Source organism: Doryrhamphus excisus, linkage group LG8, assembly GCF_037039965.1.
Source record: "Doryrhamphus excisus strain RoL-2023G ecotype Guam linkage group LG8, RoL_Dexc_Guam_v1.1, whole genome shotgun sequence".
Classification (NCBI taxonomy): Eukaryota; Metazoa; Chordata; class Actinopteri; order Syngnathiformes; family Syngnathidae; genus Doryrhamphus; species Doryrhamphus excisus.
In genome coordinates this window covers 13,629,854-13,657,164 of record NC_136364.1, presented here as the reverse complement: position 1 = coordinate 13,657,164, position 27,311 = coordinate 13,629,854, and the positions used below count along the sequence as shown (strand labels likewise).

The following is a 27,311-nucleotide window of genomic DNA, read 5'->3' as shown; positions in this document are numbered from 1 at the left end:
GATTTCTGCGTCAACTTCTTCAAAAAGTTGCAGCAAAAGTTGTGATGGTTTGAGGCTTAGCATCTTTCCAAGAACACGGAACCAGGTTGTTTATTTGTTATTGACGTTTGAAGGTCATGCCTTTCTTATGTTAGTTTCCTTTGTCGGACGGGGAGGGTTCTGGAGTCATCTCATCACTTATGAACCCTATTTCAACTATGAAATCTACAGCCACTCACCACTTGTGACTGAAAAGTAAAATGATGGTTAAGAGATGGAATCTCTGGCACAGCCACACTGGAGCTGTGGCATTCGGCATACAGAGAGCACAGATGTGCATACATACATCCATTCATCCATGCACCCATCTTCTATGCCACTTATCCTCACTAGGGTCGTGGGGGAGAGGCGGGGTCCACCCTGGACTGTTGGCCAGCCAATCACAGTCAGTCAGCTGGGATAAGCTCCAGCTGCCCACAACAGGAATGATCCCGACAGCCGAAACCTCCTAAACAGGAGTCTAGATGAATAAGTAAGTCGATAATCAGAGAGCGGAGAGTTCAAACCATGCAAAAATTAATTCCATGTCCGAAGCGGTTCTTAAAGGGAAGGCAAATCTTAATGTTAATATGAAAAGGGATCACAGGACACATCGTGGTTGCTAATTCTTAGCCTAAGTGAAGCTCAGTGTGATGAACCATATCTTTTAATCATCAGATGAGGTCTAATCTCGTTCAGCAATGGAGTATTACTATTGCTTGCAAGTGTTTTTGTGTCTTTGAATAGTGCTAGGAATATTAGACTTTTTTTTTTCATAATTGTATCACTGCCTTGATACATACGTATACGTATATTAGCATTCCCCTCAACCAATTTACAGTTGTGGTGGAGCGGACACCACAAAAATGATCCAAGTTTATAATAGCACTTATTGTTGGACATTATTAGCTTGACTACCTTGATTGGAACAACACAATCAAAGTAGACTCATTCGAAGACTTATTCGAGATCAAAGCTACTAACTCATTAGGAAGGCTAATGCTACTTTTCTCCTCCCAAGGTTGTACTTTGCATTCTGCGGGACAGACTGACTTGGCTCGGACTGTCTTCGCAACAGCTCCTTTGAGAACAACAGATGGCACAGAGGCACCTTATAACACAACACAAGCTTACACACACACACACACACATATCCTGTTGGCCAATCAGAGTCATTACAGTAAAAATAGACTCAAGGGTAGGGCTAACCTCCCGAGATCTGAAGTCTCTTCCTTGGGGCTCGACTGTCTAGAGACATCAACAGCAAAGCAAGACTGTCACTGATCATCTGTATGCGTACGCCTGCACCGGACTACCTAATCAATATCAATATGGAAGCGTGCATAGATATCGTATATTGACATACTATGTTGCAGCAGGACAAACTACCAGGCGCCAAACACTCAAGTGTGGATCATGTCAAACACTCCCATTGAGCGGCAATGACTGCTATCTTCTCGTCAAAAGGAAAGCTGACCCTGTTTCCTTCAGACACGTGTTATCGTAGCATAGCCAATAGCTCGATGCTACTGCTTCCCTTCTGGCCTCCCATAATGGGGGCTCTTTTGAAGTGATTTCCAGAGGGAGCGGTTGCTCGGGTCCCCCGGTATGCCATTGAGAATACAGTGGATGATTGCAGTTTGCTCGCAGCGTAACAGCTGCTTCCCCTTTATCACGGTGCGGCGCCTTTGTCGGTATGATGAAGGATGCTACTGTTTATGCCGCTGCAAGGTCAATGAAAGGTTAGACGCCTTGATTCAATGGGGTGGAACTGAACAGGAATAAGGCGGTGTTCCAGTCTGGGTTACGTGTGGATGGTTATTACCTGAACTCGCAATGGTAATTCGATTAAACTTCCTTCATTGAGCGATGATCGATTTATTTATTATCTGTCATTAAAAAGTAAAGCCAAACCTCGGTTTTCGAAAGCTCTGGTTTTCGCATGATCCAGTTTTCGAAGTTGTATTCCTCTGTTTACCGACACTGTCTGGGTTATCTTCCATTTACTCTCGTCCAAAGTGTGAACATCCAAGAGACTTGACAAAGAAACTCTGATATTACACCGACATCATTTGTGCAGGGTCCGGGGTACCCACATGGAGCGGGTCATCATGGCGAGTGAGGAGAGCTTGTTTATTCTGTTTCTCCATGCCTGTCATCTGCTTTTACACTTTATGGCATTCATGAAAAAGATGCGCGATGGGGTTCATGACATATCCGGCGTCTACTGGCAGCAACAGTAAGACAGCCCCCAGGCAGCAGAAGCCAATGACTCACACTGTGTGGAGATTGTTAAAGGGGGGAGGCGAGAGACCAAAGGGAGAAGAAGAAGGGAGCGAGAGGCCAAACATACAATAAGCACACATCTTGTGGCATTTAAACCCAGGGAACTAGCATGTTATACCATATTTTGATTCACGATGTGCTAGTTGAAAATTGTCATGGGCTCACCAGGTACATTAAAGCTTCGGACCCTGCTGTCTTGTGTCTTTCATAGGTTGGAGCCATAACCACCCACATCATCCTATTTTCTTCCTCGCCTCCATTATGTCCCATCTTAACACAGAATACTGTAATGTTTCAGTCAACAGTAGTGCGGCACGGAAAAACAAGGACTTTATCCACAGAATTAGCACCACTGGCTTTAATCCATGCAATCTAAGATTTAAGACCTGCACATTCAATTAAGAAGGGTATCTTATATCAGCTGTCTGGGGGCTGAAAAACTATTCATCACCAGTTATCCACACTTTTCCTATCGCCCGTCTTTTGGAATTCATTTACATTGAGTGCATTCAACATGGAGGCTTTTTGCTGTCTTAGAAAGGTGAACATGTAATATTCAGTAATTAATTAATGACACATTTATTATTCATGAGGGCTCACTTTTTGCTAAGAGTGTGTACCTTAATAAGATTAGATTAACTGTGATCTTTTGTTGAGATGGGGGAGGGGCGTGGTTTCAGAAAAATCCTTGCACACAGGATGGCTATTTCTATTATTCATACCTACTGACGATGGGAAAGCCGACATTTTAATATTAACTATCATTTGACTTTAACTGCTTTGAATGCACAGCGACGTATATTACTGGATCTGAAGATTTTTGCACCAATGGATTTGAAGCTAGAAATCACGATGCAGTGTTACTCAGTCAGCTATGACCACCAAAGATGAGGCAAGCTACTACGTCATTACATTCAGAGGTCTGCAGTCACCCTGCAGAGAATAATGGTCAATATCTGGCCCGGATCCTAACGTTGACAGCTTTGAATATTGTAGCAATGCAGAGAAGCCAACCTCCACAGCCGATGCTCGTCAACCTACAATTCCTGCCATGGCTGGGATGCATATCCAGGTGTAAGGTAGTCGTAAAGAGGCGTCAAGTGAAACCATGGTGAACATCGTGCATACATGCGTTCTTTGGAAAAGTTACTAAAGAGATCCCAAAACAGTCCGTTATGAATGGAAACTATGTCAAGAAACAAGCAAAAATGGCTGCTAAATTTGTCCTCTCGTCGTGGTGCCGAGCATGAACGCACTCGAGTTTGCAGTCACCAGCAACATGCTGATGAAGAATTGCCTCTCAACCCCTGAACTGAAACCCTGTTTATACAACTGGAGAAAATGCTTGTCAGCAACAGAGCAACCAAAGACTTCAACATCTCTGCAAATACTAACAACCAACTCATCTTGCACTAAAAATCGAGGCAAAACATTTGCTTGTCAGCTACAAAATCTGAACAAAACATTGCTGGACAACAGGGAAGCAACTGAAAAATCCAAATAAACATTGACTTCATGCCATTAAAACAACTGCAGACGTCAAATGACAGAAGATGACCAAATATTTGAGAAGAATATGGGAAAATATAACAGAAACCATGTCTTGATAAACAAAGATCTGATGGCATGCAGCCATCAACATAGTACAGTGCCTGCATGTCCTAAAGAGGGCCTTACAACCTCCATACATTGGAGTGTAGAAGGAAGTCTGGGCCACCAGGTTCTTTGAAATGCTGACTTCGATGATGAGGGCAACAAACATTCAACATTCAACTAAGCGTTTCCTTGTTAAAGGTAAAAACCCGAGGCTCTGGAGATCTTTGGACAGGATTCTGAGCCTGCTAAATTGAAGTGGGTACTAAACAGAGAATGTATAGCCACTATCTAATACTTTATATGGCCTGTACCAATGCATACAACATATATTCCACACCATCACCCTGCCACAGATGAGCTCACTGTAGCGGTCCAGTGACCTCCGACTCAAAGGAGGAGTCTAATCTCTGCAAATCTTCCAGCCACACCTCCTGCTCAGTGGCTTTGTAAGCAGTGTGGGCCAGCTCTCGGTGATATTACTACTGGCTGCTATGAAGCACTCTCAATGGAGTGCATTGTCCTTTTTGGAGTACACAGCCAGACGAATATAAGATGGGTTCTGGAGGGCATCCTGGAAAACTGAATGAGTTGGTTAATGGTTGTGTAGTCAGCATTTAAAGAAAATACTCCCATGAACTTAAAAGAAGCCAACGGCGAGATGACGTGCATTTTGAGAGCACGGGCGAGAGGAGAATTGAGCAACCACTCCAGGAGTTCAGGCAGCGCTGATGGTGTAATGGCCATTCAACAGTCATGCATTATTCATTAGGATCAATCAGCAGCAAACTTGCAGAAAAGGTCAAGGTGAACATGACCAGCTCATATTGCAGCGAGTTAAAAATATCACATTTGACTGATAGAAAGCAAAGTGCTGGTGAGATATTAGGGAGCATTGTAATGCTGATGCGTGACAATGTGCACGGATAACAGCTGTCTGCAATTCCCGGCGGACAACAGTTGCTTTCCATTCATGTCCATACTGTGCAGGTGCTCCTAAAATACTCCTTAGAATTACACAGCTGGGTCGTATTACTCGTATCGCATTATTGTATTACTTACTATCGTAGTCTGAGAGTACCTTTAAAACGCTGCACATGCCTGTAAATACATTTTTATTAAAAAGGGAGTCCATTCCTTCTCGTGTCCCTAAAACTGCTGTGCAACGTTACACAATATATACTCCAACTAGAGTGTAATGCATTAAAGTATACGATTCACAGAAATACAGTGGAATCGACAAAGGTGGCAAATGTCAAATGGGTGAAAATGTATTTGAGGCATTTATCAGCGAGAATAAATGACATCATTATGAAGTGGATCACATACGGTAGCGCTGCTACAGTTCCCCTGGAGATAGCGCCTTCTTAGTGTGATCTAATTAGAGATTAAAAAGAGCAGCGTCCTACTACTACCGCGTGTCCCGTCACTACTTTAAATTGGATTCTTCTTTCCCCCTCCCGTAATAACATTAATACTTGGTGCGATGTCTCAGCTGCAAAGCAATGATGAGTCCGCCTATAAAGGAGCATAATGTTAGTGTGTGTGGGGGGGGGACACGCTATGGTGACTGCATGAAAAGACAGCCTGAGGCACAACCTGCTCTGAGCATAGCGATGCATCTTATAGTTTTTCAATAACACACGTGGAACGATACGCACGGATGCATGAGAAGACGCACAAAAGAAGAGGAGAGATAAATTCTAGCCACCAGCGTGTTGCTTTATCGTGGCCAAGATGATGCGTGCGGCGTATTTCTCCCCAATCAGACACACTGTGAGCTTCTTTTCAAGGTTTACTTATGAAGACTCATCTGCATCTCTTTTCAAACTGGGACACAATTCCCTCTAGCGTGGACAGCGTGCCATGATGGGTGAGCGACATGCAGGGCTCTGATCGCTTTGCTGAAGTTGAAGTGGTATTTACTTATTACTTATATGGAGGCGTGCATTAAAGCACTGCTTTAGTTCCTAGCGTCGATTCAATCGATTGATTACCTTTTTAAACAATGTTCGATCGATATACGCCGTCCGCAAAGAAAAACTTGTTAAACATTCATTCATTTTCTACCACTTATCCTCACGAGGGTCGCGGGGGTGCTGGAGCCTATCCCAGCTGTCTTCGGGCAAGAGGCAGGGTACACCCTGGACTGGTCGCCAGCCAATCACAGGGCACTTGTTAAACAAATTATGTAATTATGTAATTTGATGCAGGGAGGTAGTGAATCGTTCCTCCCCTACTTATATGACAAGGGGGGAAGGTGTATCTGTTCTCTCTTATTCTTTATGGAACAGTCTCTAAAAAAACAGCAAATACTAATTTTATAATCCATTCTATGCCACAAGTGCCTTGCATAACCGATGCATCAGACCACACCTCACATACCCCAGCAAAGAAGGTCAAAGTTTGTTCCGGTGTTAGTCAAGCGTTGGTGGATGGTAGAGTCACCACCACCAACGGGGGCTGGTCCTTGTAGGAGGTTCCCACGTAACGCTGCTTTTCCCATGTAACGCTGCTTTTCCCTTGTAACGCTGCTTTCCCATGTAATGCTGCTTTTCCCATGTAATGCTGCTTTTCCCATGTAATGCTGCTTTTCCCACGTAACGCTGCTTTTCCCACGTAACGCTGCTTTTCCCACGTAACGCTGCTTTTCCCGAGTAACGCTGCTTTTCCCGAGTAACGCTGCTTTTCCCATGTAACGCTGCTTTTCCCATGTAATGCTGCTTTTCCCACTTCCTACCTAACGCTACTTTTCCCACTTCCTACCGAATGCTACTTTTCCCACTTCCTACCTAACGCTACTTTTCCCACATAACGCTGCTTTCCCACGTAACGCTGCTTTTCCCACGTAAAGCTGCTTTTCCCACATAACGCTGCTTTTCCCACGTAACACTGCTTTTCCCACGTAACGCTGCTTTTCCCACGTAACGCTGCTTTTCCCATGTAACGCTGCTTCAAGGCACCATGACTTTGGTGGTGTTAAACCTTTCAGGTTGTGTGCCACCACTCCTACTCCATGTGACGTCACTCCTACTCCATGCTTAAAGGCTTAAATATATTCTTTGTAATTCTCTTCTACATTTTACATTTTTTTGAAAGCAAATGTTCATTTAGTAAAAATGACATTTGAAGTTTGTGGCAGGAAGTTTTTGTGATCTCCACCCTGAATAGGGGGCGTTTCCCATGTGTCAGCATAGGGGCCTGAGCAACGGCAAAGGTGGCAAATAAAGGAAAGTATGGGAAACTCAGACATAGTTTGTATAGTTTGATTGACTTTGACTGGAGCACATCAATCTGACTCAGTTCAGTGAAAAACACCCTTGGTGTCAACCGTATGATCAAAACATAACCTCCGTTATCAAAGCTTGTTTTTTTCTCTCCACCGTCAAGTCACTTTGATTCATGGAGCGTTGAGTCAGAATGTACTGCAAGTTATCCCAAGGTACTTTACACATGCAGCGGTTCTGGAACCAAGCTCCTACTAGGGTTGGGACAACGTGTCGACGTCATCCATGATGTCTAAAATGTGTCAAGGCAAGAACTGAATGTTGATGCGTCAGCACTTAAATAGCGGGGGAGAAGAAAAGATCTGGCAATAGGATGTCAAAAGTATGTGAGTACTTTAAACTTTAAGGTAACGACTGGGTGGTCTTGGGCTGTGCAAAATGGAGATGGCGTACCATAAAAGCACGACCACGATGCACCAGCACCTGGCAGCTGCTTGGTGGAGAAGACACCATATGTTTTCAACTTTTATGAAAACATTTACTCAAACATGTTCAAACTTTCCCGCACGCGTAGCGCCAAAGCTATCATTTGTGGAATAGCTTGAGGAATAGAAATAGCTTGCTTAAGCGTAAAACATGCAAAGGCAAAAGAAAAGACAGCAAAGGTATATATAGGTATGTAAAATGAAGCAAAGCCTGGAAAGCAGGCATGGCCCTGGTAATAAAAGATAAACTATTTTTATGCCTAAAGCCAAAGTCAGGCGCTTAATCAGTGTGCCGAGCGCATTCTGACAAACTTTGATGGCCTTCTTCCTCAAGCTCCACAAAGCTGAGGCCACAGAGTGCCTCAAGCTTTTGACAAACCAATGTTACGTGTCCGCGGGGAACCTACGCTCGACGTGCCGGCCTCGTTTTAATTTAATGAGTGACAAGGACGCACTGTTCTCATTTCCTGGTAGAGCTGACATCTATGCATCTTTTGGATTTTTAGAACAGCATGCTAGTAAAATGAATTCTTGATTTTAAAAGCAGTGGGCCAGACAAGGCCGTGCTCAATCAGTGCAGCGTTTAACCTGATTTATGTGAACTCTCACAGGAATTAAGAGATGCGGCTCGCCCCGCAAAAGACGAAGAGTACTGACGCTGCATTTTTGTGAGCCAATCCCCAAAGAAGTGTGTGTTTATGGTCCTCTCACAAAGCTACGCCGAGTCACGTGAACACGAAATGTCATCTTTTTTGCGTCCCTAGGCAGCGCTTCTCCTCTCAAAGCCTCTCAGACCTGGATCTGTCTCATCCACTCCCCGTCACCCGACCGGTCGAGTGGTCCTGACTGGAGCAAAATTACACCCGCTGTGTCAGGAGCCTCTTATTCTCCCTATACTTCATTTAAAAGCTGTGATTTTTATAATGGTGTCATGTAAGATAGCAGGTTTTACAATAAGTCCACAGAGTATGAGGGTAATGCTTGATTTATCACGTACGCCGTTCAATTATTCAGTGCATGAATATTTTTCAGCCTAAAACTAAAGCTGAAAAGACAATGGCTTTTCTAGCAAGGTAGTATAGTATAAATTCATACTTTATACTAATATGTAGTTATCCTAGACAATGCTATAAAAATCTGATAAACTGGGTCTTGCATTTCTCCTGCTTTTAGTTTGTAATTCTCCTAATAGCGTCCCTAATAGCCCCCCCAAAGGTGTTTGTGTCTGTCATCAATGTTGCTTTGGCAGCACTGCCAGACACGGCCCAAGGGTCTGTTTGGAAAATATTCACAAACGCCCAAAAGAGGTGGATGGCTGTTCCAACTGATCACAAATGGGATTCATTCTGGCCCGTTTGTATTTTTGTCTTTTCTATGAATAATGGAGACTCATTCTCACGAATTAGCAAAGCGTGAGTGGCTTTACTGAAATGGATGGATGACAGCTGGAATAAATTGTAAATATATCAAACCCCACTGACATCTTTTGGCAGTCCATCCTCCCGGAGTGAAAGACTGACATTAGGAAGTCTGCAGCCTTTGCAAGTCTGCATGCAAACATCCATGCTTCCATCTTGTGTTGGGAACGGAGCAGCATGGGACGGGGCTACGTCATTATCATGATGATGTAACACAGACTAAGGGATCCAATCGCACTGTAAACAACTGATGATCTTTCAGATAGACGTATGTACACCAGGATAGCTTAGGTTCTTTCATTTTCATTGTTAAGGTAGGGTAGATGGACGGATATAGTATTTATTGCTCTGAGTTTTATTCTATCATACTGCATTTCCATATGAAGGAAGCTGAAAGTAACCAAACCCATGTCATACTTTACTTGCTGAGTCTCATATTTCTGGGGTTTTCGATGTGTGTAGTCCACATCAAGCCTCCTAATCAGAGAACATAGAATGCCTCCCGACCCCCCTGCCTGATTGTCTGGAGCATATTTTTCTGTTTGCCTCAGACTCTGTTTACCCTGTCACTGCAGCAACTACAAATTCATTCATTTTGCTTTCGACGTAACCGAAGTTGAAAGGTTTGGACAATATTTTCCTTTATTTGACTAAGCTGCTGTCCCTCCCCTGAAGTCCTCTAACTCACGCGTTGTAAAATGGTCTCAACCTGGGGCCTACATTATCCAGTGTTATAAAATGATATCAAATCTCAGTTAAAAAAAAACATTGAATATATATATATTTGTATTAGTATTATTATTTTCTTACACTAGTTTATTATTATTTACACCTTCATTTAAGTCATGTGTATTTATTTATATTATTTTGTACAATTAAGTCATGTTTAATGGCATTTATTTTTATTACTTAGTATATATAGTGTATAGTATATAGTATATTACAGTCTTTTTCTTTTATTTGTTAAGAGTCTTCATTTTTAGATGTACTGTATTTATTTATTTATACCTTCATTAATCTATTCCATTCATTTATATTTTTTTATTCTTTTATTCAAGTCAAATATATTTGCTTTTTAAACTCTCATGTCATCTTTTGAAACATTAACACAGATAATTACATGTCCAAAGTGCATATTTTTGTATTTATGTTTACCACGCCTCGAACCTGCCTGACGCTGTGAAAGCACCCTTAAGATGGCCCTTAAGGATGGTATTACTATCCTGTTGACGGTTAAGATAAACTGGGTGTAGAATCATCGTTTTTTCACTCATTGTAAAAGGCTCATTTGCATTAACAAGCGGAAAAACACAACACAGTGTCAACCAGCCGCATTAGCATGCTCTGCTAAACTAAACTAACCCTGCTAGCATCCATTCCCGCAGTGTAAGAGAGAAATTTTTTCGCTGCTTCGTCACGTTTGTGATGAGAGTCCGACATGATTGAGCAGTCCGCCGAGGAAATACTTCCCCATACAAACATCCCATCTCCTCAAGATGACAGGATTTCCTTCATGTAGTCATTCTGCGTTCAACAGTAGATTCCGTTTTTATCGGCCAGTTCTGCAATCGATACCATAGACACTGGTCACATACCAGCTGTGCTGGCTTTTTCAGGAGTCTGATTGGCCAAAATGTGCATGACAGCTGGTAAATGGGGTTTTATATTTTTCTAGTGCGGATGGAGATTCCCCCCCGGCGTGGTGGAAATGTGCGTTTTTCCAAAATAACTGCATTTGTTTGGAAATTGATCAAATCTGACGTGAGCAAAAAACGCCACAAAATATGCTCCAGAAAATGCATTTTCGGGGAGAGTAGGGAGGGCCCAGTGTTATTATATTCCCTGAGGGGAGGCTCACTGCTTTTCCTATTAACAAAAATAAAGTGGAGCAGGCATACATTTCCAAAATAACAGAATTTAGAAGTGCAGTATGGGTAGAACCTGTAGCACCAGGAACACAGGAAACACGGGAACACACCTCATGTGAATATTGGACAGTAACATTCATCAATCCTTCTGCTAGTGTTCTATGAAAGGTAACAGTACTGTTATTCCCAACCATGCCTAGTATTCTAGCATTCCTTTAACATGTTTAACGTGCACACATTGCAGTGTGTGCTGTAACAAAGCACAGTCGTGACGGTCTTGCACAGTAAATATGAGCGGAGGAGCCACTGCTGCCCCCCGGCTGCCTGAGGAACACCCCTTGACATATCCAATTGTACGAGGAGGATTAAAAGGCTATCCCACACCAAGTGTCCGAGACCTGCCGAGAGCGCCACCCAATACATGTAAATGTAGCATCTTTATTTTGTATTTAAATCTCCATGATAAGGTCATCACCAATGTAATCTGACAAAGAACCCCCCCACCCCCCCCACCCCTGTTGCACTTATGTAACAACACATTTCACCAACTTAGAGCATCTCATTTCAAAGCCTTTATCAGGGAATCGGGTTACATAACAGATGATTCAGAGTAGGAGTTGTGCTTGAGCGCCAGGGAGCAAACGGAGCGGCACCCTCCCTGACAGACTCTTGATGGGCTCCATGCATCCCAGCATCACCTGCCAAGGGCTCCCCCCCATCACACCCCACCCTGAACGTCATGGCTGTACACAACAGGCGGATTGCAAGTGTGTGCCTTTAACCGTGGGACCGTGACTCGCTCGCTCACTCACTCACTCACTCACTCACTCACTCACTCACTCACTCACTCTCCCTCTGATTGTGCGTGTGCGTGTGTTAAAGGAGAACCCAACATCACCCCCCATCCATAATAAACAGGTTCCATACAAGAGTAGCGACAGCAACAACACAGCAGTGCAAGAGTGGAGGCAGGCTAGCATAAATCCCCATGACACATTACCCCCATATTATCCACGCCCTACCCCCACAACGCTAGGACTGCCCCTTCTGCAGGACCACATTTTATGGCATGCAAAATAATGCTAAGTCAGCGGCCAGACTCGTCACGCCAAAGGATGGCTAGCATTTTCCGCCTATTCTCGGTGCTCAAAGTGACTCAAATTATGCACAGCAATCCGGCTTTATTGATAGCAGAGAAAAAAATAGTGCGCGCTGTAAGCTAATTAACATGAGCCGCAGCACCACTACTAATGCACCTGCCTGACGGAGCGCCTGGGGGGGTAGTGGGGGAGAAGGGAGACCCAAGGATGGCGACCGCCGTCCTAACAGCTGTGAATACAATCATCACTATAATGGCGAGTAATGCAGCACACACTTTTAAGTGACTTAATGAGAAAGTCCTACCCGCACAGCCCACAAGGAGCAAGGTTATAAAGATGTCCCCGGACCGGACCATGGCAAAGTCCCCCCACCTCGAAAAGCGAAGCAAAACGGTCTGCTCTCCCCCCCTCCCACAACGTCGCCCTCGGCTGTGTTAGCGTCCTCCTCGGCAAGCGTTCATCCTGAGCTCCTTAGCTGTCCGTGTGGCTCATTCGGCGGTCAACGGGAGGAGGCAGACTCGCTGGTTGGTCGATGATGACGATGAGCGCCACAGAGCCGTTCAAAGTGTGACTGACAAGCCAAGCCTGCTCACACGTGCAATCAATGCGCACGACGGGGACGGTGCACCGCCCATTAAATAGTGCCCCTCCGATACAGGCATGGACGTCAGAGACGTAGAAAGTCATGCATGCCCGGTGGCGTTTATTTTATTATTCATTATTATATTATTACATTCCCTCATGTAGTGTCTTTTATTTATGTTTATATTTATGAACCAGTTTAATGCACATTCGCCATCAAGAGTGAGTTACTATGAATGTTAGTCATAAGAATATTCACATACTGTTTGTCTTTCTGTTCACTTACTCCACACATATTGAAGCATAATAAAGATAAAGATAAATATTACAATATATAATATCATCATAAGCCCTTTATTATAACAATAATACAATAAATATGTTGTTATTATTGATTTATAAACTGTAGCATAGACTAATGGAAGCGTGCCTGCCTAATTCCCGCTAACCAATTCATACACCAGGCTGGCACTGGAGGTTGGAGGGGCTTGCCCAAGGGCACAGCAGTGACTGGAATGGCGAAAGCTAAATTCAAACCACCAACCCTCTGGTTACGGGAGGGCCTGCTCTACCCACTAAACCACTTCTGCCACCACATAAGATTCATTGCACATTTGTTTTAAAACTTAACTTTGTTTTGTGTTGAAAGCGGCTATGTCCTGAGGATAGAAACTATATGTTTGTCTGATTGTTTGGTTTTCCTGTCGCTTGTATCGTCTGCCTGGAGGCAGAAGTTTAAAGATGTAATGTCTCGGGTGTGTTGGGTCCTTGAGAATGCCTTGTGCTTTATTGCTGTGATTTGGACAGGTCATCCAGGGAGCCGTCAATTTTCTGGGCTGTGGTGGCGACCCTCTGAAATGTCCTTGTCTCGGCCACTGTACAGCTGACATGCCACAAACACATCTCTACAGAGCAGTGGTAAAACGCCAACAGCAGTGTTTGAGGTAAATTGTTCTTCCCGAGGAGTCTCGGGAAGTAACTACCAACCACTCTCTCAAAGCGCTTCATGAGGAACGAGGTATGTACCGCAGGACCGCAGGCATATGTCAACGTTAGCTGCGGTTGCACTCGCGACTGGATGCTCTGTGTTGATGTGGTAGGCTAAAGTTGAGCTGTTTTGGTGCCAAGCAAACGCGGCTTGTCACCTTGGATGTCGATCATATTCATATTGCTGATGACAGCCGATTAATGTCCACTTCAGGGTGCGTCTGACCATTGTTTTCCACCCACAACAACACATGCTTTTATAAGAAGGCAACTTCCATACAGAATAACAAGACTAATGTGATTGTTAAATATCAAAGTCCTTCAGAATGCATACACATTCATGCACTTTTGAGGCACATTTTTAATCCTAGCTCTCCAAATGCTGGAGCCTATCCCAGATGACTTCGGGGTCCACACTGGACTGGTGGCCAGCCAATCTCAGGGCACATATAGACAAACAACCATTCCCACCCACATTCATACGTATGGACAATTTGGAGTGGCATATGAAGCTAACATGTTTTTGCAATGAGGGAGGGAAGCGGAGTACCCGCAGAAGAGCCACACAGGGGGAGAACATGCCAACTCCACATGAGATGCCCAAGTGTAGAATCCAGTCCAGGTCTCCTATGCTAATATATCATAAGAGTATATAAAGCCTTACACCTTAACTGTATCGAAGCACCAACAGCCAATGTAGTCCAGTGATGCAAGAGGACGTTGTTTACTTGCTCAGCATTTGGGTTGGTGAGAGAGCAGTTTGCCTTTGATTTGTGCTGTTGGCCGGCAGAGTGGAGCAATGAGCCAAAATTTAATAAAAGCCAAATCAACCTGCAAGCCGGCTGGAAAAGCATCACAGCAGAGACCGGAACATTTTTCTCCAACCCATTCTTCTCGCCGCAACTTCTTCTGGACATACCTATGTGGCAAATGTGTGACCTCAAAAAAGAATGCCTGTCCTCTCTTTAGCTGCTAGGAGGATAGTTATAGTGACAACGCTGCAGGGGTGGTGGGCACAACAGGAGCAGGGGGCGGGGGGGTCTGGCTCGGTAGATTTAGGCCATGCTGAAAGGAAAAAGGATGCGATGATTTGACCAAGCTTGTTTGAGTTAGCTGATGACTCATGAATGCCCTCCAAAAATAGTCCACTGTTGTGTTTTTGTCAGGACAGCTGAGGCAGTTTGTTTTACATATCGGCTCATCCTGTTTACATGGAGAAGAACCTTTTGCATTGAAACTAGCTTTCACTTTCCGAGGAGCCTGTGTGAAAAGTAGCCTGCATGATAAATCAAACATGCATCTATTTTGGCTAGATTGGAGGCTGTTTGAAGGTATTTCCTCTGCCATGCATTCATAACGCCTGCCTTGTAGCTTGTAGCGGCTATACAATGTCAACAAACTGTTGTTAAAGGTTCTGATAGTAGTATTTTTACCACCAATAACTTATTGGATGCGTTGGCCAAAAGCTAGACTTCACATCATTTTGGTTGTCTGCAGGCTCATTCCCACCTGGGCTTTTTGTGTCTTTTTCCTCTTGGAGGGTAGAGGTGAGGTGACATTGGCCGGCCTGTTCACCTCAGGTTCACCACCTTTTTCTTTGTTTTATAATTTTTTTTGTTTTATCAGTAAACTTTGGTGACTTGGTTTGTTTCCGCCTCCTGTGTCCGCATTGATACACTAGTCACAAAAAGTTGTGGTTATAAATGCAATATAGCATTTGTTAGTGCACTTAATTTGACCTCTAAACCTTTGCATGAACAAGTCAAACTGTTGAACATTTCAGTACTTTTTGCCTTGTCAGAGAACAACAAGATCTGCCAAAAGAACTGAAATGTAGAACAGAAAAACGCAAATTATTTACTTAACCTGTAAAGGTCATTCTGCATTTTAGCTTCATCTTGATATTTAATCTGGAATCCCAACATCTTTGTCTTTTTGAAGTGCAAATGCTAAATTATAAAGATTGTAGATACACAAAAGCAAGTCATTGTCCATCCCCAATCTATATTTCTAAATAAAAATGTTACTGCAATGTAAAACTGTGTGATTTATTGAGAAAATGACTTGATTTCTACAGTATTTTTATTATTCTATTATGTGTACAGAATTACAGTAATTTCAAGAGGAACACAGGAACAGATTGTCTTATCCTAAAGTATTTTCATGTTAAATAACTGGTAAAATCCGGTTCATTGCCATGTTAAAAAATATATTTTTTTACAGTTAAATTTCGTAACAAATATCAGTCTTTTTCGTAAAATAAACGGTAACAAAAATGTAAATGAAAATGCATGAACACCGTTATTTTCACAGTAAAATTCTGGACAGCTTTTTACTGTAAAATTTACAGTTGTTTTTACAGTGTATTCCTGTAAATGGAAAAGCGGTAAAATTCTGGCAACACAGCTGCCAGTTTTTTAGCGTAAAATCTACCTTTTTTTTTTACAGTGTAATGTTATGTTCCCTGGAACTTCAGAGCTGACCATTTGATATCCGCTTCTGTCAAAGTGGAGCAAACATAACCTTTAGGACATCATTTACGATATCATGTAGGACATCATTAAAAAGCCAGAGAACTTTGTTGAATATGGTGATGCAGTACTTTTGGTGATAGTGTTGTTATTGCGCCACCAATAGTCTATTATACGTGTATTATACGTGTCAGTGTCTTGTCCCATGCAGTAGATTCTAAAATAGCTGGCTCCACCTCCACTACTATTACTAGTACTACTACTAGTACAACTCCTACTGTAGCAGAAGGCATGCATGGCGGTATGAACACATTAGTTTCCAGGTCATTGGCGTAAACAGGAGGCTGTCTAAGATGGCAGAGCTGCTGGCGTCCATGTTCAGGAGATAACAGTTTGGCTGATGGTTGTGTGTGTTTAGAACGCCCTCTTCCTTCACCTGACTCTTTGCTCTGCATTATGTAACACATTATTGTCCACATGCAACAAAGAGCCACTGTGGAATATTTGTGGATTAACTTTCCTGCTTATTTTATTTCACTTTTCAGTGAACGATACGTCTTTCCTGATGAGGATCGTTATTGGCATTGCAGCCACATGCTTCACATGTGAGAATAGCAACCTGCAACGTCAATGAGAGGCCCACTGCCATACTTTGGATCAGTGTAAGTGCAGAAACACATACGTATAAATTCTTCTCATCTGGGCTGGGCAAGTGGCTTAGCTTGAGAAGCAGCAAGGGTGATCACACAGTGGATTCATTGTTCTACGGAAGAACACAGCGTGTCTTTGTGGAGGGCAGATATTCATTTGTGTAGGCACAGGTCTGGAGTCTGTCTAAACTCACATCCAACCACACACATGAAGAGCGGTGTGCATATTCATTATGTAACGGCCGAGGGGAGAGAGAGTGCAGAGTCCAGATGTGCAGAGGCTATTCTTCTTTAGAGACGCATCCACACGGATGGAACGCTAGATTGACAATTGTTGGTGACCACCAATTGGTGGTGAAGAGGGAGCTGAGCCAAAAGGCAAAGTTCTCAATTTATGGGTGGGTCCACATTTCTACCCTCACCTGTGGTCATGAGCTGCGAGTGCTGACCAAACCCAAAAAACAAGATCGCCAGTACAATCATCCAAAATGACTTTTTTCCATAGGGTGGCTGGGTTCTTCCTTCGAGATGAGGTGAGAAGCACTGTCATCCGGGAGAGACTCGGAGTAGAACCATGGAGCCAGATGGGGGGCTCGGGCATCTGGTCAGGAGGTCTGGTCTGGATGAAGTCGTCATGCAGGGAGGGGGAAGTCTGGGCCTCCCTGCTTAGGCTGCTGCCCCATGGACCCGACCCCGGATAAGTGATAGAAGATGGATGGGTGGATAAGGTGGGGGCGTTACACACTCAACTTGAAGGTGTTGTAGGTCATTCTTTGCGGGGTTGTTCTGCTCACATCTTGTGTGCAGGGGGTTGGGGGGCGTTCGGGGGCGGGAGGTGGAGTGGCGCGGAGGCCAGCTGGGGTCGGGAACCGTTTTATCTGCCAAGTTGTAGTTCAGCACGGGATGCTTTACCATTTTTTTTGACCAGAGTGGAGACTCTAGTGCCATGTAGAGGTGAAGGAAGGTTTTTTTTTTACTCACACTCAATTGCACAGCGGGCCAAAAGTTAAAGCTTACTTTACGTTGTAGGCCCCACCCACATTAGAATGGAATAAATGGAGAACAACTTTATTGCATTTCATTCATTCATTCATTTTCTACCGCTTATCCTCACGAGGGTCGCGGGGGTGCTGGAGCCTATCCCAGCCGTCTTGGGGAGAGGCGGGGTCCACCCTGGACTGGTGGCCAGCCAATCACAGGGCACATATAGACAAACAATCAATCCCACCCACATTTATACCTATGGACAATTTGAGGGGACCAATGAAGCTAACATGTTTTTGAAATGGGGGTGGCGGAGTACCCAGAGAAAAGCCCACCCACGCACGTGGACAACATGCAAACTCCACACAGAGATGGCCGAGGGTGGACATTATTGCACACCATGGTATCTATTTCTCCTCAATATGTTTTAATTACCTTTTTTCCTTTTTTGGTACTCCTTGTTGCTGTGATACAACTTGCATAAGAAATCGCTCAGGTGCCATGACAGCTTACAAATAACATTGTTATTTTATTTACAGTTTAATGACTTATCTACATAGCTTTTGGCTTATTTAACGTTCCATTTCCATTGTGAAGGAAATCAGACCAACTGAGGAGGGTGTGACTATGATGCTGCATATCTGCTGCCACCTAGCGTTTGAAGACGTCCTATCAAGAAGCCAAAGAAGAAGACGCCGTTATGACGTAATGCCGAGGTTTGTAAGGGTGTAATGTGCAATGGTAAACACGCGAGGGCAGTGTTACATGGGGTAGTGTATCCTTGTCACGTGATTGTGGTGTTTACCAATTGTTTTAAGTGGAGACCTGTCAGTAAAGCCGGGTTAGTCTACTTCACACTCACTCAGGGGCAACATTAGGTCTCCCTGCCCCGTTCCAACCCAAAAGCTGACATTTATATAGCCTTATTACAGCTACAGGACTCACATTTGAACCCCCCCCCCAACCTGCTTCTTAAACGTCTGGAAGCCGCTCATGCACTGGCAGCTCATATCTGATCGTCCATCCTTCTGGAAGCCCGTCACACTCAATACGCTGACAACCTCTACTAAAAACTTCTTGCTATCCATCTCCAAACACGCAGAAGAAGATTCATGGGGAGCCAGATCAACACAAAGAAAGACAACATAATTATTGCTGTACTATTGCTTATGGGTTCCCACTTGGGGGGGGGGGGGGGGAGTTTTTTCATAGACTATGTTGGTGCTGGACTGGTGTTATGGCTGAAGCCAACCCCCAGAGCCCTGCAAGGCTTTTATTCTACATGCCAACCTGTTAGCAAGTTACTGCTATGGCTCGGTGCCACGGCTCACCGGCTGCTGCAGCCACTCCGTGAATCCACACGGCTTCTGATTGCACCCTCAGCCTGGCGCCCAAACACCAGGACTGCTACACACAGCAGACGCAGACACAAATACAGCTCAGGCAGCACCGAAACACAACAAGATGGCTACGGGACTGGAGTAGGGGTCCTGCTGGTCTTGCTATAGTAGGGGTTTTGCTGTAGTAGGGGTCTTGCTGGTCTTGCTGTAGCAGGGGTCTTGCTAGTCTTGCTGTCATAGTGGTCTTGCTGTAGTGAGGTCTTGCTGGTCTTGCTGTAGTAGGGGTCCTGCTGGTCTTGCTGTAGCAGGGGTCTTGCTAGTCTTGCTGTCATAGGGGTCTTGCTGTAGTGAGGTCTTGCTGGTCTTGCTGTAGTAGGGGTCCTGCTGGTCTTGCTGTATTAGGGGTCCTGCTGGTCTTGCTGTAGTACGGGTCCTGCTGGTCTTGCTGAAGTAGGGGTCTTGCTGGTCTTGCTGTAGTAGGGATCTTGCTGTATTAGGGGTCTTGCTGGTCTTGTTGTAGTAGGGGTCCTGCTGGTCTTGCTGTAGTCGGGGTCTTGCTGGTCTTGCTGTAGTAGGGATCTTGCTGTATTAGGGGTCTTGCTGGTCTTGCTGTAGTAGGGGTCCTGCTGGTCTTGCTGTAGTCGGGGTCTTGCTGGTCTTGCTGTTGTATGGGTCTTGCTGTAGTAGGGCTCTTGCTGGTCTTGCTAGTCTTGCTGAAGTAGGGGAGTGTTTGCTGGTCTAAAAAACTAAACAAAAAACATACACAGAGCAAAAACAACAACAGAAAAACGGGTGTGCCGTGAGGAATCATCGGGTGTGCCGTGAGGAATCATCGGGTGTGCCGTGAGGAATTATCCAAATCAACATTCATGAATCATTTTCTGCAAATATTCTGCCATGGTAGAGCATCTGTGGTGTAAAGTGGCAGAACAAAGTAACATTGGTCCGTGTGGCAACACGTAGCCCATTGCCTCGTTCCTCCAGTAGACTTATTGATGCAGTGAGTAGTCAGTGCAATAATATTGATATGTAAATATATTGTATTTAATAGCCAAAAGGCTTCCTATGGCGCCGTACTTTTGCACCACACGGGTATCAACCCAGTTTGGCCGTAGTCTGAATTGGTAGAGCTTTTGTTGAACTCCAGTTGTGTTGCTGTGTATCATTTCCACACGTGGGGCATTGGACTGTGGCGGCCAAGCGGCCATAAGCTACATTGCTACTTGTTCTATAGCCGCAATGTGAATGGTATGGCTTTGTAAGGCCTTCCTTGTTTAATCATGCAATAGCGGTGCGTAACAATGGCAGCCGTCTGCTTTGATACGCTTGTCTTCATATCCATTTCACACTGCAAAATGCCCTCATCTTATGCTCTCTTTTGTGAAGTCCATCATTTGGCAGAGACAAAGAAGACGAGGAAACGTGTGGCGCTAATTAGTTCAACTGTCTTGGCGGCTCAGCTGTGGCAGGATGTCCACCTGGCCCATTAGGTCTCCGATCCAGAGCGTGAATTTTCTACAGCTAAAACAGTCTGGACTTGTCAATTAATTCTTCTGACAATTCTTGGAAATTGATTACCCCCATCAAACCATAAAATTGCCTTAGAAGAAAATATGATGAAAATACCAAATGACTCCTGCAGCTGCGTGCCGATACGGAACTCTTGTTCTAAACTCATTTATATTGGCTGTTGATATTCAATTCCCATGTGCCGTATCACATAAAAGCGTTTCTGTTGCATGCAGTATATCTTCTCAGGGGGTAACACAGGATGCGTTCAAACACCTCCAACAGGGTTTGATAGTTTTATAGTTTTATGCAACCATGCTGTGACCATGTAGCAAGCACACTCATTAGCGCAGGTAATACTTGCAGGGTTTTGTCATTATTAACAATAATTCTGTCTTTTCTCAAACATGTCAAACATGGTAGTGGTAGCGTCATCTGATAAGCAACATAAAATTATGCAGGTGTTTTGCATTGTCGTCTGCATATAAAACTATAATTATTTTCACCAAAATGTATTTTATGGGTGTCTGCAACAGGTAAAACGGCTGGTCTGACCTTTTTTGGAAAAAGGTACCACTCTACTTAGTAATGTACGGAATCGGCATTTGTTGCTGTCTGTCCAATGACACATACCTTCAGTAAGAGGTGTCCAAAGTGCTGCCCGAGGGCCATTTACAGCCTGCCGTTTTTTTTTATTGGCCTGCATCACATTTAAAAAATATAATTTAACAAGAAAACAAACACAAACCCCTCCCCGGAAAAAAATGAAATAATTTTGCAAGAATAAACGTCAGAATATTAAGAAAAAACTTTTCACAAACGTGAAAAGTGGAAAATATATGTGTATAATGTCACATTATGAGGGAAAATCACATCATTTTAGTAGTGTAGCGTAATTTTTAAGAAAAATTTGTAGTATTTTGAGAAATAAAGTTGAAAATTATGGAAAATTAGGTTGCAAAAAAAAGTCCTTATTTGAAACACATATTTCATTCCCTTTTCTGTGCATTCTAACAGGAGAAAAACCTTTGTATGAGCTAGCTAAGAATGCACGTCATGGGGACATGCCTATTTGGACTACGAAGCGGCTGGCGAGGCATCGTGTTAGTCTGACAGATAAATCGAGTTTTTGTGTTAGCCGTTACAATAATAATATCGCTGTAGCTGTTTTTTTGTTGGAGCTTTAGTGTCAAAATATGTACTTCCCATGACGTCCATTGTTAGGTAGCTCATATTAACTTGTTTTTTCAAGCAAGAATGCATGGAGAAGGGAAAGAAATATGCGTTGATGTTTCACATGAGGATTGGCAATGATGGACAAAATCCCCTTAAAGGCTAATTTACTAGAGCAATACATATTCAATGCCACTAGGGGCCAGTATGGCTCTGCACACAACAATTTGCACGGTGCCATCATGGGCCCTCTAAGTGTGAATAGTTTGACTTTATGTAGTTTTTCTCATATTATCATCTCCCCCTAGGTGTGTGACAGCTAAAATATTACTGTAAAAGATGAGGTTTGCGTGAAGTGAAGGTTTTGTGGTGGCCATGTTTGTGTAAAATGGGCAAGGTGACGGAACACAAACCCTGAAAGTTGGTATCCCGCACGGTCGTCAAGCACAGTGACGCTAAGCTTACTCTAACGTCTTCATTCCGTTCAATCCTTCAGCCTCCAGCCTCAGGACTTGACGTCTTGTGAGTCATTTATATTGTTCAGACTATAAAACAGTAATAAGTGGAATAAAAGAAGACAGTTCATCCCATAATCGTCCTGCCTGTGCATGAGTAGCCATCTATGCCCAGGGCTGCGCACCGTGACTGGCAGCGCTATGCAAGCATGGGCATCTTCTTCATACATTTTTTATGATTAATACAGACTGCTTATAATCTGTGAAAGGATCCTGGCATGAAGGATGAGGATTATATATTTTTTCATCTCAGAAACTAATTGAAAAGGGCCGCAATGGTGCTGTTATCGCTCATGTCCTCGGCTGAGTTATGGCCAGGCTGAGATATGACTGACAGGGGAAGAAGGGATATTTTAATGAACAAGCGTGTGACTGTAGAATAGGCGCACGCTGGACTTTGGACCCGGGCCTGGTTTAATAAAGATGTCTGATATTAGTTGGCCTTCATGCAACCAGATAAGTCATAATACCTGCCGTGTGTTGCTTCTTTTTTTGGAATATGGCGCTATTATATTTGTCCGCTCACTGGCTACCTGCACAATCTAATGAAATCCATGCAGGCCGGCTAACAATACCTTTTTTATTCACGGCTAGTCTGTGGGAAGTTTCCCAGGAGTGTTTGGAATAGAGGTGGGATTGGCAGCATTGTGTTAAACCATGCCGCCAATTTGCTCCTAATCCAATTGGGGTCGTCTCACTGGTGGTTATTTCACTGACCTAATAAACCGGAGCAGGTCAACATACCAGGTCAATGCGCACTTGCGGCACAATCATGGATGGGGGGTGGGGGGTGTCTTTCTGGAGAAGCACTTTCACCAATACTACATTAGTATTCGTGTTAGTATTAGTATCAGTATCAGTATCGGTACCGGTAATGGTATCAGTAATAGTATCTGTATCTGTATCTGTATCTGTATCTGTATCTGTATCTGTATCTGTATCTGTATCTGTATCTGTATTAGTATCAGTACAGTCATCCCTCGTTTATGAATTGGTCTCAGAATTTTCCTGATGTAGCATTTCTTATGTATAATAGAATATTTTCATAGTTAGAGCATAAAAAAACATTTTTATAAAATTTTTAGAGCCATAAAATAATATGAAATAACATAAAGCTCATTTGTGCTCATAATGCTCATTTGTGGCCCTTTGTATTGAGTTGTGGACTCCTATAGAGCAGCTACACACAATAACCCGCACAGAACGCTTTCTAGATCTTTCAGAATGTGCGCCTATTCCAGCTGTATTTTTTGGCTTTGCAAAATGGCTTCACGGTGGAGTGGGCATGCCCACTCTTCTGTGATTGGCCACATTCCCAAGCGCTCCGGAGGACCTCTGGACTACTTCCGAACCCCACTTTCTAATTGAGTTGGCATAAAAGTTGATAATATATGAATAAACCTTTTGGAGAGCTCCTAGAAAATCAGTTAGCAGCTACTGGTTGGCGTCGCCTGACTTACCGTGCATGAACTCAAATAGCGGTAACGTAGGGTCGTGTTTATTGAGTGCAGATAACATCAGTAGTGGAAATGTGGTCGTTACTCATTTTTTGCGGGACTTCAACATTCTGCAACACTTTGGTGGCGAGCCCAGCTTCACCGGTGTTCACTAAACATTCCCGTATTTTCTCTTTCTGGTCGGGAATCTTGCAACTCCAACCACTTCTGCCAATTGAGCATGATAAACGAGAGATTACTGTATTGATAAACGTAAATCTGACGTCATTCATATTTCAGCCGTCATACCGTAGAGCGGCAGACATTGATCAGGTGTTCGATTCCATCAACTGGGCTGAATGAAGATGTTTCTCAGTCGTTACTGATGTTGTTCCAGCTACCCTCCACGGGCATTCAGGCCCTCGAAGGACATTGCGTGTCATGGACAACGGTGGCTACAACAGAGGAGGAAAAGCCACATTTTTTTCCGATGTGTTGATGAAGGCCGCAAGCTGGATGAATGCAAACTTATACAGATGAAAAACGGAAAAAGGAGTAGCAAACATTGTGGTGGGGAAAGTGAAAAATGAACATGTTTTGATGTTTTGAACATCTTACAGGCTAATTATGCGTGTCCAATAGGATTCTCCGATAAATGCTACAGCACATGCCCTGTCAAGGTTGCAGGATTGTATTTTGTCTTGCTGCGTGTGCACTGTAAAAAATGCCGCTTGCTAGACACGGTGATATTGGAGGGCAGCGATGGATGATGAAATGATGACTTTATTGACTTCAAGAACATAAAGTGACATGTTTTATTGTCTCTATATCGATATTGTACAGTAGCGCTCACTTTTCCAAGCATCAAAATACACCGTTTGCCCCAGTGGTGCATTTAATCTGGATGTGGGAGATGAAAGCTTAGTTTATGTGATTTTTCTGTCTAATTATATGCAAATGTGTCCTGTTCCATCGGGGATTTCATGCTATTTAGGGGGATTCTGCTTGTTCGTATCTTCATTCTGACTGGACACAGGCTGATTCTAAATGCAGTCTGCCTGTACAACCTGTCAGCCTAAAACACATTTCAGATGTTTCCTTCCTAGGGATGAATCAATGCATTGTTGTGCTATTGTTAGAAATCATATCGCAAATGTCATTTTACACTTATTTAGTTTGGTGTTATGGATCCTGGAGCTGAATTAATGCTTCAGTCTATTCCAAGTAAACGTTGGCGCTGTGCTAATTATTCTGGTAATGCACGGCCATAATGTGCAATATAATACATTAGTAGTTGCTATGCCAACCCATGACCAGGGAGCTTTGTTGCCACTCTTTACCCCCTCCCACCCCACCGTATCCATTGGCTTGCTTGGAAAATAATCATTGTTTTGCTACATACTTGTGGTGTTATTTTTTTTCATTAGGTTTGTTCTTAGCTGTGTTTACAAGCACAAAGCTCACATTTCCCATGCAGTCAAAAGCAGGACGTTTGCAGCAATATAATCACACATAATATCATATAATTCTCACATAAACACATTGGCTTTGTGTTTAAAAGCTAAATATCATGAAAATGTGGAGAGCAAATTATTGTAATTTAACAATAAAAGGCTGCATAGAGTATTTATGAGAGTAAAATAGAAATATTCAAGAAAATGTTTTTTTTTTACAGTTGTAATATTATGAGAAACAAAGCAAACCAAATGATTTGGGGAAAAAGTAGGGATCTTGGCGTTTTTGCGAATATTGTCTCTCAAATTGATTGGATATGTGTAACTATGACATTTCTCCTGCGGTGTATACAGCATTTTTTTTTTAATATTGTTTTTCATGATGGGGAAAAGATCAGGCCCATAATTATAATTAATTATAAGTACCGATAATTATCGGACACCTCGAGGAAAAAGGTCAAATGTTATTGGAATAACGTCATAACACTAAAAGAAGAAAATGTGTTTTTTGACAAAACAATAAAAAAACAAAAATGAGAAAAGAGCAGAGCCCTTTTCAGGAAATAGACAAACCTATGACTCTTGGATGTGAGTGATGGGACAAACCTTCCAGCAAAGTAGTGAAAAATGAAATGATGCAACTTTGATATTTTGGAGAGCGACACGTGGAAGTTATATGCATTTCAAGAAGAACACTGAACCTCAGCTTGGCCATACGCGCTAGATGAAAAATGAAAATATCAACTTCCGTCTTTGATTCTTTCCCATTTTTGCTGCTGTTGCTTTCTTTTTAATTTTAAATTTCTTCTTAAATAATTGTTGTCAACTTTACTTTTGTAATATCATGATTTTATTGCTATAATACGTATTTTCACTGAATACTGAATATTCTTCCTACTAATACAACATGAAATTACTTTATGCAACTGGCAACTTAAAAAATACTTGTTTTCTTTAATATTGTAAGATTTTTCTCCATAAAGTCATATTTTGACTTTATTGTTGTAAAATTGCAGCTATTTCTGCTCTTTTAAAATTTCCAACCATTTCAAAGTTCTTCTCACACTTATGACATTATTCCCATAATATTTTGACTTTATTTTCATTATATCATAACTTTTTACACAAGCTAATTTTGCAAACATTATAGTTATTCTTTGTTTGGTTTGTTTATCATGTTATTGCCACTGCTATTATCGCTGCTATTTTTAAAAATTTATTCTATTTTTATTTTTCCTCAACATACGACAACATTAAATTAAACCTTCAATTATTTCAAGTTTTTCTCTGAAAATCACTTTTTATATTATATTATATTATATGACATTACATTACATTACATTACATTACATTACATTACATTACATTACATTACATTATATTATATTATATTATATCATCAATGCAATCTGTGAGGCTAGGTAGACCGTCAAAGCTCGTGCTTACGGAACCAAACTTTTGCACCTGAGAGCACTCGACGATGGTGCATTGAGGGACCTAACCAAAACGTAGTACAATGGCAGCAGGAAGCGACATGTTTGGCCCGTCCCCACCAAATCTAAAAATAATTTACAGCTACGTCATTTCCCTGCAGACATTCTGCAGGTTCTGTACCTGTGACGGGTGCACACATTTCATGCACTCAGCAGCATTAAGAATTGATGGCCTGTGGTTTTATTTCTGGAGTATCATTTCCTGTAATCATTGAGTGGGCTGGGATTGGATGAGATCTTACACAAAATGAAAGGGCAATACTTCAATCATGTATTTCACTCCAATCCTTTGTCTATTCTGACAGATGGACCTAGAGTAGTCCGTGGACAGCGGGGGTGTCCAAAGCCATTGGGCTGCACCCATGCCTGTTTCTTAATTGACTCACGACTATTTCTATGATATTCACCGATTTGCACTGCCTTAATCCTCTTGGGCGTGGAATTCACCCGTTCTGCCCAGCTCGTTCCCGGAATCTCGAGTCGACACCTTGCACTCTTCCATCCTTCCTTGTACCTCCACAGGTGCTCAATTAGGTTGAAGTCTACCGGTCCACCACCTTCACCTTCCTTGGCAAGGCATGTGTCATCTTGGAGTGGCCTTTGGCCTCGTTATCATGTTGGAAAACTAGCATGTGGCCACTTCAGAATGTCACAGGACGTGCCGGCAGCACTCGTGCAGCCCCACGCCATGATGCTTGACTGCAGGAAAGACGCTATCTGTG

General features: G+C 43.0%; 1 protein-coding gene across 7 annotated transcripts in view; it reads right to left on the bottom strand.

Moving 5' to 3' along the window:
• ncam1b (neural cell adhesion molecule 1b) overlaps window positions 1-12,572 on the bottom strand; it is a 63,741-nt gene extending 51,169 nt beyond the window's left edge. For 4 of the 7 annotated variants that reach the window (XM_058080146.2, XM_058080143.2, XM_058080144.2 and 1 more), the window contains exon 1: window positions 12,300-12,572. In XM_058080146.2, the coding sequence (XP_057936129.2) occupies window positions 12,300-12,351 (52 nt within the window). In that variant the 5' untranslated portion in view covers window positions 12,352-12,572. The remainder of the gene's footprint in view (window positions 1-12,299) is intronic. The other 3 variants (XM_058080147.2, XM_058080149.2, XM_058080148.2) reach the window with 2 other exon arrangements.
• Between the last annotated feature and the right edge of the window lie 14,739 nt (window positions 12,573-27,311).